Below are 15177 nucleotides of genomic sequence, written 5' to 3'. Positions count from 1 at the left end.
AGAGAGACTAGCCCCAGCGTGCTCTGTGCTGACAACCCCTGGTCTATCTCTTCCTATCCTTCTTTCCACTCGCATCTCCATTACCTGTTTAACTTTCTTTTCCTCCGCCTTTCTATACACATGTCCGAACCACTTTAGTTGCTTTTCTTCTATATTCTCTATTATGGATTTCTTTAGTTTTACCTCTTCTCTTACTTTTTCGTTTATTATTCGATCCCTTCTAGTTTCTCCTATCGTTCTCCGGAGATACTTCATTTCCATAGCAGTTATCTTGCTTTTGTATTTGTCAGTTACCAGTTCTCTTTTTTTCAACTATTGTATTGCTTATTTGGTAATAGGCTGTTGTTGCATTTTTAAATCTATTTAGTATCTCTTGTTCTGTTCTTCCATCACTGCTGATAATAGTACCTAAATACTTTTCATTTTCTACTTTTTCCAATATCTGATCGTTGCATATAATATTTAATTCTTCATTATGTTTATTTTCTTTAGATATTCACATGGTCTTATTCTTATTAATATTAATCAGCATTCCTTTTCTTAATAGTTCTTCATTCCATTCAATTATCATGTTTTGTAGTCTTTGTTGAGTGTCTGCTATTAATAAAATGACATCTGCATACAATAGTGCTTGGAGATAAATTGGTTGTAGCCTCCAATTCCCAACTTTAGTTCGTACCACAATAAAAACTCTTTTGTCTTAATGTTTCCCATATAAAAATTACGGTATAATAATTCATTTCCAATAATTCATACTTTACAGACGTTTGTTACTGGTGACCAAAACGTAAATTCTAATTGTTTCTTAAAGTAATGCATTTTATGGCAGTATTATTTTTGCATTGTTTAGTCTGTTTCTTGGAGTCAAATAAAGAATGGCATAAAACAATTCTTTCCTAAAAACATAATGGTAAGAATGCAATAACAATTTAGAAGTTACATTGAATTCTTTACTCTTAGTAGCAGTGAAATAAAATTTATTTTATGGAATTGGATAATAGACCTAACCATAATCATGCTATCTTCCCATATATTTGTAATAAAAAAAATTAAAGCCATTTTTAAAGCAAGCCAAACATTATATCAATAAGAAACAAAGTAATTCATACCTGAATGAGCTTGTCAGCAGCTATATTCTTCTCATTGAGTTCAATCTCTTGAGCTGCAAGAACAACTTTTAAGTCATCCACCTGTGCTGCGGTTGTTTTCAGTTTTTCTAAACCATTCACTAGACGTTCAATTCGAGACTTCAGGTCATTTGTCTTTTCAGAAAGAAGCTTCTTGTACAGATTGATCTGTTCCAGAAATGTTTTTGGTGTGGTGTAATTGTAACGCTTTTCATTTTCGTAATATTTCTGAAATAAAGATAATTCATGAGAAGAAGTAAAATCTTCACTATAAAAATTAAATTAGCATCAGCTGTAAAAACAACACTGTATTATGCATTAATGTACTGGTACAATATTAAGTATTTATTCCCAGTAACAGAGACAGAATTTTAACTGCTATCGATACTGAAAAATAAAAAAAGTACAGGTTTATAAATGGAATGCAATGTATAGTTTTATAGAACAGTTTTTCAGGTTTCAATGGTAATACTTATTAATAAGTTGTAGGCCTAATTATTTGCATGAAGGTGTGTGTACAATAGAGAAAATAAAGATGAGGGAAAGTGTGAAGTGTCTTGGAGAAGGAAGTGAGACAGTGACCTTTTGGTGAAATTTTATTATAAATCAGTAAATAAGTTAAACCAAAATTCTTTTAATTCTATATTAAGAATTTTTGGCGAACTGTTCATATAGCACTTATCTTTGAAGAGTATAGATCATTTCTGGAGGCATAAAGTTTGTAGATACAGCAATTCGGCAATTTCCATATTAATGCACCGAAGTTATTTAAATTCTGCATTTGAATTGCTCATATTTTATGAAACAACTTGATTTCTAAAGGCTAATTTTAAACTGAGAATATGGCGAAAACTGTATGAAAGAAGTCAAAAGTGGTAATTAGTGTTATCAATTTTTGTTATTCTCTTTGTTCAATTGTTTGTATCATCATCATCATCATCATCATCATCATCATCATCATCATCATCATCATAGCTACCCTTTTCGGCAATGTATAAATAGTTAGCAAACTGTTTAATTATCGGTACGACATTATCACTTAAATTCTTATTTGTACAACCTATATATTTTTATTATTTTTTCCTTGTTCATCTTCTCTTTCTCCTGTGACTATTATAAATCCAACAAGTATCGTATATACGCGAATATTCCGCGCATATTTTTTCCAGAATTTAGCAAAGAAAAACTGGGATGTGTGCGCAGTATTTGAAATAAGGTTGATACCACTTCACCTCAAACACTGGATCCTGTTATAGTATAGTATTGTGCAACACAGTTATTTTTCAAAGGTCGATTCCAACGATTCAATCATACATTATGAATCAATTCTAACGATTCGTTCACGATTCTTCCCAATCTATGATTCCAACTATTCTTTTGAATGGTCAACAAATGACTCATAGAACTCTTCCCTTTGCAAACCATGGGTAGAACAAAAACATTCTACATCTCTCGCATGAGAGGTGAGACATTGGGTGGTCTCTTTCTGATTGGCTGGAACCTTTCAACATGGGACTACCATTGGTGGAAAAATCCTTAAAAAAATTAGGTATCACGAATTCACTTGACGGAACTGAGGATGATGTGCTATTGGAAGATGATGACAATAATGATTCTTCTGCTAGTGATGACGATGAAAATGTTGATGAACAGAGGTAAGGGAGCATGTCATTATTGACTTTAAAACTGTATTATACATATTAACATTAAATTGATAAAAATTTTAATTCGCATTTTTATTGAGGTAGAGTCCCAGATGCTTTTACAACAGCATGTGAAGATTATGACGCGTTTCTTAAAACAAAATTATATTTTATTTAGTTTTGGAATACATCATTATGTAGGATTAATTTCTTGAAAATGAAACACAACTTAGCCAATTTTTTTTTCTTCTAAAATTAGGGTGTGTGGATTATTTGGTGGCACGGAGTATTCGCGTATATATGGTATATGCACATGTAAATGATCAAAATTGAAATATCTACATTTTTATCCATCTCTTTCATTTCGAATAAGTCACTTATTATAATTCCTTATATTAAATATTCACTTAAATGGATACAGATTTAGTAAAAAAATAGTAACGTAAGCCTTCATACATGAAATGTATGTCTCATGGTAAAAGCTGTGATTTTACTGATTCTTATTTTAAACATGTCTCACCTAAAGAAAAATAAGAGTATAAAACCTTTTCACTCTTGAGAATCCTACGTGTTAATAATATATTTTCAGTGGCGTAGCATGAAATTTTGAGCAGGAAAAGCTAACTCAAGTTGTCTTTCATGTATGAGGAAACATATTGCAAAAATATAGTCTTAAAATAAATAGTAGTCCATGTCAAGTCAGCAGTCCGAAGATTGGTTGGAACCTCATAAGTAACATCAATAAGGCTTCACCTCAAATAGTACATAGTAAAATATGATCTCATGGTTTATACATATCTCTAACAAATAGACACTTATACGTCTAATTTAATATTAGCTCACTCCCCGTCATATTTAGAGAAATTACAATATTAATAGTCAATAGATATAGTGTTAGTAAAATTACGTCAATCAACGTTAAAATCTTTATCAGAAGATTGTTTTTGACTCTTACATAAATTAGTGTCAGGAACTGTTATTTCACTCATTACAGCCACAGTGCACGCTAACACTTCAACTGAACACAACTCACGAAAGAGATAACTCAGAAGCTAAATTCTTTCCAATGCCAAAGCTAGCTTCTTGTGAACCTTGCGACCAGGTTAGTTTAGTTAGAAAGGGATGGAAAATCTGGGGGGGGGGGAGGTTACACAGAAGAATGTGTGAAAGAAACTAGTCTACTTGTAGTGCAGTGGAGGGGATTGAAAGCTGGTGTGTGCAGCCTTCATGATTACTGCTGCATCACAAATCATCCTGAGCTGCTGCATCACAACATTTAATGCGTAAATACAAATTGTATTAAAATTAATAAATAATTTTGTTCATAAACTGCAGGTTTATTATGGAATGATTAACTGGAGAAGCTGAGCTTTTTAGTTTACATTGACGCTACGCCACAGAATATTTTAGACTTCTAGACATGAAATCACACTGTTATTACCCTCAGAAAATAAAGCAAACTTCAACAGAATCTACAGATTTTTTAAATCACAATATTTCTCTTAACAATATAAAATTAAAGTAAAATGCCAAATTGTTAAAATAATATTAGTAGAAAGGAAGTAAGTCAGCATCAGTTTAAGTACCACAGTATATAAATTACTAGAGTGATACACGTAAGCAACTCACATGTGACATGGAATTGACAGATGTATGGACATAAGCCATAAATAGAGAGACAGATCCTTGTAGGTCTTCTGGAAGATCTTCAATTTCCTGAAGAAAACGTGCAGAAACTGATTTAAGTGCTTCCTGAGGCCATTCATGAAACCAATCAATAGCAGTACAATTTGTAACTGAAGGAAATTTGCGAGAACGCACTCGAAGTGTGTTGCCAACTGGAGAAAAGCAAAGTACTATCTTCAATTGACGGCGCACTCTGTCAATGAAAAAACGCCAACAATTTTCCTTTGTGTCTTGCATTCCAACGCTCTTTACTTCATTGCGAAGAGCACCAACTATGTTATCTACTTCATCATCAGCAAACAGTTCAGGAATTTCTCCTGATGCCAACATGTCATTGACCAACACCAAGAAACGTTCCTCTGCTACTTGTGAATCTGTCATTAAGAAAACTGTTCCAATACTCTTCAAACCAGCTTTCAAATACAGTGCAGACAAATCAGTTTTCATATCCTGCAACATAAAAAATTATTATATTAAATGCTGTATTTTTCCTTTCAAGTTTGTTACTCAAGTGTGTTACTGGTACAAAATATATGATTATGTCTCGTGACCAGAACATAGTACGAAATGGAAATATAAAAATTGGAAATTTATCCTTTGAAGAGGTGGAAAAATTCAAATATCTTGAAGCACAATAACAAATATAAATGACACTCGGGAGGAAATTAAACGCAGAATAAATATGGGAAATGCTTGCTATTATTCAGTTGAGAAACTTTCGTCATCCAGTCTGCTCTTGAAAAAGCTGAAAATTACGATTTAAAAAATAGTTATATTATCGGTTGTTCTATATGGTTGTGAAACTTGGACTGTCACTTTGATAGAGGAACAGAGGCTAAGGGCGTTTGAGAATAACGTGATTAGGAAAATATTTTGGACTAAGAGGGATGAAGATATAGGAGAACAGAGAAAGTTAAACAACACACTGCAACACTTCACTTGACATAATTAGGAACATTAAATCCACACGTTTGAGATGTGCAGGGCATTTAGCACATATGGGAGAATCCAGAAATGCATAAAGGAACACAGAACCATTTCACAGACGTTGCATTACGAGGGTTGTTTGAAACGTTTCCTAGCCTAACACAGAAATTAAACTAGGATTATTCTGAAACAATCTTTATTTCTCAACGTAATCCCTCCCCCCCGAGATTCATACACTTGGTCCACTAGAGCGACAATGCTGCTATACCCTCCTTGTACACAGATTCCTTGAGATCCGCAAAAAAGTCTTCTGCTGCCATGATAACCTCTTCATTTGACGACAATTTCTTCCAGCCAAGTGAGTTCTGAGTCTAAGGGAAAAACAGAAGTCTGAGGATACGAGATCTGGTAAGTGGGGGAGGGGTGTGGCAACAATTCCAACCATAGTTCGTGTAGTTTAGCAACCCTGATTGCAAACATGTGAACGAGTGCATTGTCGTGATGAAACAACTAACCATACTTGGCGTCTTCTCGCAGAAATTCAATATTTGGGTAGTTTGGTGACAGCAGATGGTGGTGCCAATGCCAATGTTAGAAGCTGCATTACGAAAGCAAATGCAGCGTTCGTACAACTATATTCGATATGGAAGTCCCACAATTTCCTTACAAACGAAAATCAGATTATTTCAGAGTAATGTGAAAGCAGTTCTTCTATATGATTGTGAAACATGGAAGGTAACTGTAGAGATCTCTAGAAGTCTCCAAGTTTTTATAAATTGCTGCCTTAGAAGGATCCTAAATATTTGGTAGCCAAACACAATTTCAAACAAAGAGTTATGGGAAAGAACACAAGAAGAGCAAATCAATATACAGATAAAACGAAGGAAATGGGGATGGATTGACCATACTCTTCGAAAAGAATATTCTATTGAGAAAGAAGCTTTAAGATGGAAACCCCAAGGCAAGTATAAAGAGAGGAAAACCAAAGGTTACCTGGAGAAGAACAGTGGAAGAAGAAATACGGAAGCCAGGAACATCATGGTCCGAAATTGCCAATATCACTCAGAACAGAAGATGGTGGCGAAAGTTTGTTGAGACCCTTTGCTCCAGTGGGAGATATAGGAGGAGATGATGATGATGATGATGATGATGATGATGATGATGATGATGGTGGTGGTGGTGGTGGTGGTGGTGGTGATGATGATGATGATGATGATGATGATGATGATGATTACGTTTACTGGTGACAGGGCTAGTGTTTTCAAAATCAGCAGTATCAAAAATATATGAAGGCTATTTTTTTCACCCTCCGATGGTGCTGCCAGGTGGTCTGTGAAGTGATAGGAGGTATTGGTTACAATGTTGTTCAGGTGAATGATTCAATTATTAGAGGACGATTAAAGGAAGGCAGTTTTGTCAGTATTCATACTCGCCTTCCGAAATACTACGGTTAATCTATAACACATCAACCTTCTATTATATGGTTATAACAGATAAATTCTGTAGGACTAAAAATTAATATTTATGTAGCTTCTACTATATATTATCATTAAGATACCTGTAATTCTCTGGTGTATGACTTTTTTTACGGGAAAAAACGTCTCACCAGATGAATATATAGACAATTTAGTAAAAAAATAGGAGGAATGGCAGCTAATAAATATTATGTGCCTACAACACAATGGCAGCAAAACTCCAAAAACAGACCTGGTCTGGCCTAATGTAGTTCATCCATTATATAATTACTCGTGCTAGCCTAGTAGTGTAAAGAATTCCATTCCTGATGTGAGGTACTTTTAAGATAGAATTAACTTCATGCAGAGAGTATAATGACTTGCGAGATTAATTTTAACATGGACAGTACATGACTGGTTAGTTCAGTCTGCTGTCCTTTCATCAAGAATAAGCTTCCCTTTTGAAGAACAGAACTCGAGCATCTATTATCACAAATAGCTTTTAATCTAATAATAAAACAGCTTTTTAGCATCATGGACAGGCCAAAAATAAAAAAGTAATATTTGCAACCAGGAAGAAATTTATGACATGCACTTATTACCTGAATGGAATAACCTTTACGCAGTTGAATTTGAAACACTTCAAGTGATGAAATGAAAGCCGAAAGCCTGGACAGAGATTGCTTGCCAGAACCTCCAACTCCAACCAATAAGGCATTTCCTCGAGGTCCCTCCAAAATGCGGTTGATGCGGCACACATGATACATTGCATCCTCAAACAGTACCAGATTCATGGCTGCCACGAGATCGTTGTATTGGGACAGAGCTGTAAAACATCAGTAATTTAAGTCACATTCCATACCATTCTGTATAGCACTTCATTTCAAAATGTATCAGATAATCATTTAATACTACTTTTAATATTATGTTTTTATGAATAATTTCATGATATGGCACTAAGCGTAACAGTTTTATATCAGCTCCAATGACAGAGAAACTTACAACATAGGCTATCTAAAAGGTACAGTAGAGCGTCTCATTTAGGCACAGTGAAAACGTAAACAAAGTGCAGGTAACAAATGGGGGGAGGACGAGCTGTATGATAAACATGAGGGATGCACAAGGTTTTAGTTACAACATTTATGGCGGAGCATTAATTGAAATTATATTTTCCAAAAACACACAAAACAAAAGAACACAAATTGCATAACGTCATCCTATACACATTTTAACAAACAAGCAATTGTAACATTGAAATAATTCAATGTAACAAATCAAATTTTGCTACTTATATGATGTTGCTTTCAAACAGCATTTTTTACGATCACGAATTTCATTCTCTGTATGACTAACATAATATCATCGTCTTCTGTGACAGAATTAACAAAACTATTGGTGTGAAGTGACAACACTATTTCTTAAATATAATTATCCCTTCTCAAAGTTCAATTTATTCAGGTAGCAGGCATGTGAGAAATTCTGGGATAAAGTGAAACAAATAAATATAAAATAGACGCTGGAAGAGAGAGATTTGTGTGTAACGCTTATCAGTGACGAGAAAAATATATATAATGTTAATAACTAAAAGAGAGATGCAAAGATACCTAGAGAAGAATAAAGAAGTGTATATAGTATTTATGGATTTAGAAAAGGTGTTTGACAGAGTAAACTGAAATAAACTGATGGGGAACCTAAAGAGAACTGACGTGGATTGGAAAGAGAAGAGGCTGTTCAGTAGCCTTTATATGAAACTAGTCAAAGTCAGGATAGGAGAAGAAATGTCAGAAGGAAATGAAATAAGGACAGGAGTAAAAGGATGCCCTTTATCACCTATTCTGTTCAACATCTACTTGGAGGATTTAGTGAAGAACTGTTTTCAAAACATGGGGGGAGTGATAGTAGGAGGAAGAAGAATAAACTGTATAAGATTTGCTAATGATATTGTGATGTTAGCAGAAGAGGAGATGATGCTAAGGAATATGCTGGAGCTAAATGACAGCTGTGAGCAGTATGAAATGAAGATAAATGCCAACAAGATGAAGACCATGATCATAGAAAGAAAAGTAAAGAAGGTAAATTTGCGGATTCTAAATGAGGCAGTAGAGCAAGTGGACAGCTTCAGATACTTGGGGTGTACTATAAGCAGTAACATGAGCTGTTGCCAGAAAGTCAAAAGAAGATTAGCAATAGCAAAGGAAGCTTTTAATATAAAAAGGAGCATCTTCTGCTGACTTCTGGAGAAAGAACTAAGGAAGAGACTAGTGAAATGCTTTGTGTAGCATTATATGGGGCAGAAACATGGACATTACGACGAAGTGAAAAGAAACGACTAGAAGCATTTGAAATGTGGATATGGAGAAGGATGGAGCGTGTGAAATGGACAGACAGAATAAGAAAGTAAGCTGTGTTGGCAAGAGTGGGTGAAGAAAAAATAATGCTGAAACTGATCAGAAAGAGGAAAAAGGAATGGCTGGGTCACTGGTTGAGAAGAAACTGCCTTCTGAAGGATGCACTGGAAAGAATGGTAAACAGGAGAAGAGTTCGGGGCAGAAGAAGATATCAGATGATAGACGACATTAAGACATATGGGTCATATGGAGAGACAAAGAGGAAGGCAGAAAATAGGAAGGACTGGAGAATGCTGGGTTTGGAGTGAAAGACCTGCCCTTGGGCAGAACACTATAAATGAATGAATGAATGAATGAATGAATGAATGAATGAATGAACTGAAAGAAAAACTACATTAACTATGCAGAAAATTCCTTATTAATGAAATAAGAAATGCGACTGATACTTATAATAACAAAGTGTTGATTGTAGTGAGTTAAGAATTCTGACATTTCAAACAGTGAAAATGACAGTGGCATTGGAATAGTGGGCAATAGTGGTGACAGTATAGTAGGCCTAATGCATATTATAATTTCATTATTCTGTAAACAAGTGCGCACCTTCTTGTAGAAGTCTAGTCAGGTGATCCCACGATTTTATGTGAATATACTTGTTCTCACCAATTCCCTCAGCAAAATGACAGTATACGAGCGGTTTTTCAAATACTTGTGCATCATCCAAATCTTCAAATCCTGCTTTCTTGACAGTTTCAACCACTAACTTTCCAAAGGTATCTATATCAGTAGCATCAACCAATTTGTCTCCATATACTCTATTGGCTTCATGCATCCAAAGTCGTATTAGATCTGTTGGCGTTGGTAAACATTCAGCAATACTGTATAACATTCCCTGTAAAACAAAATCAAATTTAACTTTCTCAAGAAATGTATGTAGGTATGTAAATACGTGTGTGTATGAATATGTGCATGAGTAGATCTACAGTTTCATCTGAGGTTTTAAAAACAGTTTCCATAAATTTGTAAGTTATTAGTTATTACATTGTAGTTATTTCTTTATAACAAAATTTTACTAAAAGTATACGAAGGGGGGCGTAGCATGGGTGTTACCATACTATCCTAATTCATAAGGTAATGCAGTACCAGTAACAGGACGAATTACATCGCAGTAATGCGAGTAGGGATTCCTCAAGATCCAATTGACAAAAACTTCATTTAAACTTTTCCAAAAATACGACCTACTGTACCTGCGTAGGTAGGTTTTCAATGCTAAGGTGACCATTCATCCCAGATTTCCCTGGGAAGTCCCCGAAATAAGACAAGCCTACACGTCCTGGACTGATATTGCAACTGATTTGTTAAATAAATCAAGTAAATTTGAATTTAATAAGAGTCTTTGTTTTAATATACTGCGTGTTCAGTTCAAAGTTGTCATGGCTCGCTGTATACCGTCATGTGGCTAGCCGATGAAAGAATTCAATCTTCCTACACTTCCACAGAGGTGTATTACCTATGTGCCAGAGAAGTTGCCTGGCAAGTACGGCATTCATTCTGAAGAGTACTTACCGATACGTAAGGTAACGCCTGTAGTGGCAGGAATGTGAACTGTTTGGAAACATGTACTGAGGTGAGTTTTTTTTCTTTATGGGGAGAGGTTAAGACGATTACTTACGTATTTGTTGACATTAACTTCGATGGTCAACATGGACATGGAGCATTTGATTTGTGTTGTGGAATGTTGCCATTACCGATGATAACAAATACCCTGCATACGATTTGCCCGCGCAAAACACAGTTCAAAAGAGGATATGGTAGCACACAGACCGTACAGGCCGCCATCTGTTGCTACGACGCGACGTTCAAGTTATACCGTACACGTTCTCAAGTTCAGATTGAACGCCTTGAATAATAGGCAACTTCTCTGAATAAAAGCTGAAACTCGCTTCAAATCGCTGACTCACAACAGTGATGTCATGACACACTTTGAAATGAACACCCAGTGTAGTTGCTAGACTAGACGGCATTTCGGAAGGCGGTCAGCTGCTATATGCGCTGTAGCATTTGTGGTATGTGACGTCACAAGCTTGTACAGTAGAACCAATCAGAATCAGTCTCTAACAAGTACTTCCCGAGTTCGTTTGTTGACGTGTGAGTGTTTCAATTCATTGAATAAGTAAAACTAACATTTACTATGTGTGTGTGTGTGTGTGTGTGTGTGTGTGTGTGTGTGTGTGTAAGATAAATAAATGGAAGGAGAGACTGTAAAAAAGACAAGTATTACACAGGCAGGCGCGGAAAATAGTGTTTAAAGTGTATAATTATTTTAAAAATTTTGACGAGCAGAAAGCTACTGGCCATCTTGATGCTGGCTGCAACGTTGCCAACGCGCAAAAAACGACTGCAGAAGCATGCGGTGTGAGATTGAGAACAATGCAAAGAATATTGTTAGTCCAGGGAAGAGGGTTTGTTTGGTGTCATGCTTACAGTAATCAACGACTAAGGCCATTATTGTCTTTTGATAATTTAAATTCTCTCCTGCGCTATTTTTATTGCATGTAAGCATGAAGTACGATGTGGCAATGTTGTACGCTGCCTTGCCCTCTCTATCTGTCTCTCTCGACGTGAACGCTAGCAGACTACCGCCTTCCGAATTGCTGTCGACTCTAAAATGCACAGGTCCACAAAAGGCGACGAACAATTCTGTTATTTCTGCTTCAGCTGTGTTAACAGTTTGTTTCACAGAAGTAATCTTCGATCATTGTTATCAGTATAATTTGATTAATAACTTCTTGCAATACACTTCTGTTGTGCGATCAGGGGTATAAGTTTAAATTTTGTTTTATTTGTGTAACACTGTCGTTTAAAGAAATCCCACTTGACTGTTGGGACATCTGAGAGGAATCAATGTGTAAAGCAGTTAGAGCAGCCTGGAATACTAGAAGACAAGTGTCTATTTTACAGTCCTACATTTCTTCACCAAGAAATTGAAGTACCAGTAAAGGTTCAATGAAGAATCTTTGTGTCTGATATAATGAATGCTGCTAATCGCCTAGTTTCACTGACTTGAATTTCAGAAGGGAATTCCATTTGCCAGGAAATATGCTGAATGTGTGAAATTAGATGAAACCCTTAATGAAGTAGAAATGGCAAATTTGAAAACAGACATCGAAAACACAGTAGTTGATTCAGTCCTAAACCTTAGGAAAATGAAGAATGGAAAGTAATAGGAGTGATGGAAACCCTATTGAATTAGTGGAAAGCTTGGGTGAAGATAAGAAGGAAATTCTATTATTATCCAACGAAATATAATGAGAAAGGTGAGTGGCTTGAAGGAGACAGTGTTGCTGCCAATATAGAAGAAAAATGATGCCAAAAAATGTAATGAGTTCAGGACTAGCAGCATATTGCACTCGGCGAAGATTCTTCTGCGAATACTAAGATGGCAGGAGAGTTAGAAGAAGAGCAATTTGGCTTCAGGACGGAAAAAAGTACGAGAGATGCAACTGGACTGCTGTGAACAATTGACAAAAGATACCTAGAGAAAAATAAAGAAGTGTATGTTGTAGTGGATATTTGTAAACCTGGAAAAGGCTTTTGACAGAGTGGATTGGAATAAACTTATAGGGATTCTGAAGCAAATTGGTATGGATTGAAACCAGAGGAGGCTATTCAGTAATCTTTATATGAAACAACGAGTCAAAGCCAGGAAGGTGAAGAAATGATAGAGGGAAGTGGAATAGGGAGAGGAGTATGACAGGGATGCCATTTATTACTTACCCTGTTCAACATCTACTCTGAAGATTTAATGAAGAACTGTTAAATATGCAATTATAAAAAGCTTTCAGTTTCCACATTCGACTCAAGTATTTAGGAACAAAGTTTTGATTGCACAACATGGCAACATCATTCTCGGCATAATTACTTATGAGAGGTCAGTATGAATCTGGTGATAATAAAGAATTATCATTATTGTTGTTTATAAGGATACACTAGAATAAAAATGACATTATATTATAGGTTTATCCAATTTAACTTTGGTACAATACATGCAAAATATACAGTAGACTAATATAGTATTCTAAATATTTATTTCATTTACATATTTTAGATTAAAAGACACATTATATGTTATTATCGAAGTTCATAACTTAAATTTAATTTTTTTTATTTTTATTAGACTTACTTCTACCTAAAAATTATAAATTATGAAATAGTTTCACCTGGAATATGTTGGAAAGATCCCTCAGATTAAATACGTAGTGAAATTTCACTGCTGTGGGAAGAAATTGTTGTGTCATCTTTTGATGCAAAGCAAGTGCTGCAGAAACAAGAAGAGGTGCAATACGAAGCACAGACGGTTGGATTCTGAGTAATGGATTTGAAAGATGTTGTTCAAGAATCTGTGTGTAGATGCGAGTCAGTGGTTCACCAGTTGGGAAATTCACAGCAAACACACAAAAGTGTCTCTGGAGACGAGGGTTAATGGTAAAGCTGCCAGCAGTTGGATTCATACACGATACAAACTGACAGTTGTGGATATCCTTCAGCTGGAATTTAGTACGGTCATACCTGAAAAAGAAAAAGACACTTCAAATTTAACTAATGAAAAAACGCATAATGTGATTTAGAAAACAATGTAATATGTTAACAGTAGAATAAATAAATTTCTATATTAATCTCTCAAATATGTATTTGTTCCCAAGAAAAATTCAAAACACAAAGAATAATTTATGTATTCCATTCATTTCTAGATCTTAACAAAATTCTGTGAATGGTAAGTTATTAGGATCTCTTAATTCAATGTCAATTGAATCAAAGCATGTACCGGTATTTCCATTAAAATAGCCTCTATGAAAGAACTGAAATTGGAAGTAGCTTGGAATAAACGAGTGCACTGTGAACTTCCATGATTTTGGAAGTGAAAACAGTTGAATTTATGGGGGATTTTTTTGTGGAGATGAAGCTTAATATTTAAGAATTGTATACGCAATTTATTTCGTTAAATAGAATTGTAGAGAAGGTAGTAAAATACGGTAGAAGTAAAAGGTGCGTGATCATGTACTTAAATAATTACAGGTTTTTACAAAACAAAGGAAACGTAATAATATAAAACACATGAGAACATGTAATACAAAGTATATAGAAATTATACTTACTTACTTACAAATGGCTTTTAAGGAACCCGGAAGTTCATTGCCGCTCTCACATAAGACCACCATCAATCCCTATCCTGTGCAAGATTAATCCAGTCTCTATCATCATATCCCACCTCCCTCAAATCCATTTTAATATTATCTTCCCATCTACGTTTCCGCCTCCCAAAAAGTCTTTTTCCCTCTGGCCTCCCAACTAACACTCTATATGCATTTCTGGATTCGCCCATACGTGCTACATGCCCTGCCCATCTCAAACGTCTGGATTTAATGTTCCTAATTATGTCAGGTGAAGAATACAATGCTTGCAGTTCTGCTTTGTGTAACTTTCTCCATTCTCCTGTAACTTCAGCCCTTTTAGCCCCAAATATTTTCCTAAGAACCTTATTCTCAAACACCCTTAACCTGTGTTCCTCTCTCAAAGTGAGAGTCCAAGTTTCACAACCATAAAGAGCAACTGGTAATATAACTGTTTTATAAATTGTAACTTTCAGATTTTTTGACAGCAGACTAGACGACAAAAACTTCTCAACCGAATAATAACACGCATTTCGCATATTTATTCTGTGTTTAATTTCCTCCCGAGTGTCATTTATATTTGTTACTGTTGCTCCAAGATATTTGAATCTTTCCACCTCTTCAAAGGATAAATCTCCAATTTTTATATTTCCATTTCGTACAATATTCTGGTCACGAGACATAATCATATACTTCGTCTTTTGAGGGTTACTTCCAAATCTATCCCTTTACTTGCTTCAAGTAAAATTTCCGTGTTTTCCCTAATTGTTTGTGGATTTTTTCCTAACATAGTCACATCATCCGCATAGACAATCAATTCCAAA

At 35.2% G+C, this 15177-nt stretch overlaps 1 protein-coding gene across 1 annotated transcript in view; it reads right to left on the bottom strand.

The window, feature by feature from the left end:
• The window catches only part of LOC138713647 (dynein beta chain, ciliary-like), a 206356-nt gene that overhangs the window by 42455 nt on the left and 148724 nt on the right, over positions 1 to 15177 (bottom strand). Inside the window, exons 41-45 of the mRNA XM_069845903.1 lie at positions 13403 to 13751; positions 9786 to 10074; positions 7440 to 7663; positions 4400 to 4906; positions 1110 to 1355 (exon numbers count right to left, since the gene is read on the bottom strand). Of these exons, the coding sequence (XP_069702004.1) occupies positions 1110 to 1355; positions 4400 to 4906; positions 7440 to 7663; positions 9786 to 10074; positions 13403 to 13751 (1615 nt within the window). The remainder of the gene's footprint in view (positions 1 to 1109; positions 1356 to 4399; positions 4907 to 7439; positions 7664 to 9785; positions 10075 to 13402; positions 13752 to 15177) is intronic.

The sequence above is a fragment of the Periplaneta americana genome, chromosome 14 (assembly GCF_040183065.1).
Source record: "Periplaneta americana isolate PAMFEO1 chromosome 14, P.americana_PAMFEO1_priV1, whole genome shotgun sequence".
Classification (NCBI taxonomy): domain Eukaryota; kingdom Metazoa; phylum Arthropoda; class Insecta; order Blattodea; family Blattidae; genus Periplaneta; species Periplaneta americana.
This window is presented reverse-complemented; position numbering and strand designations above follow the sequence as displayed.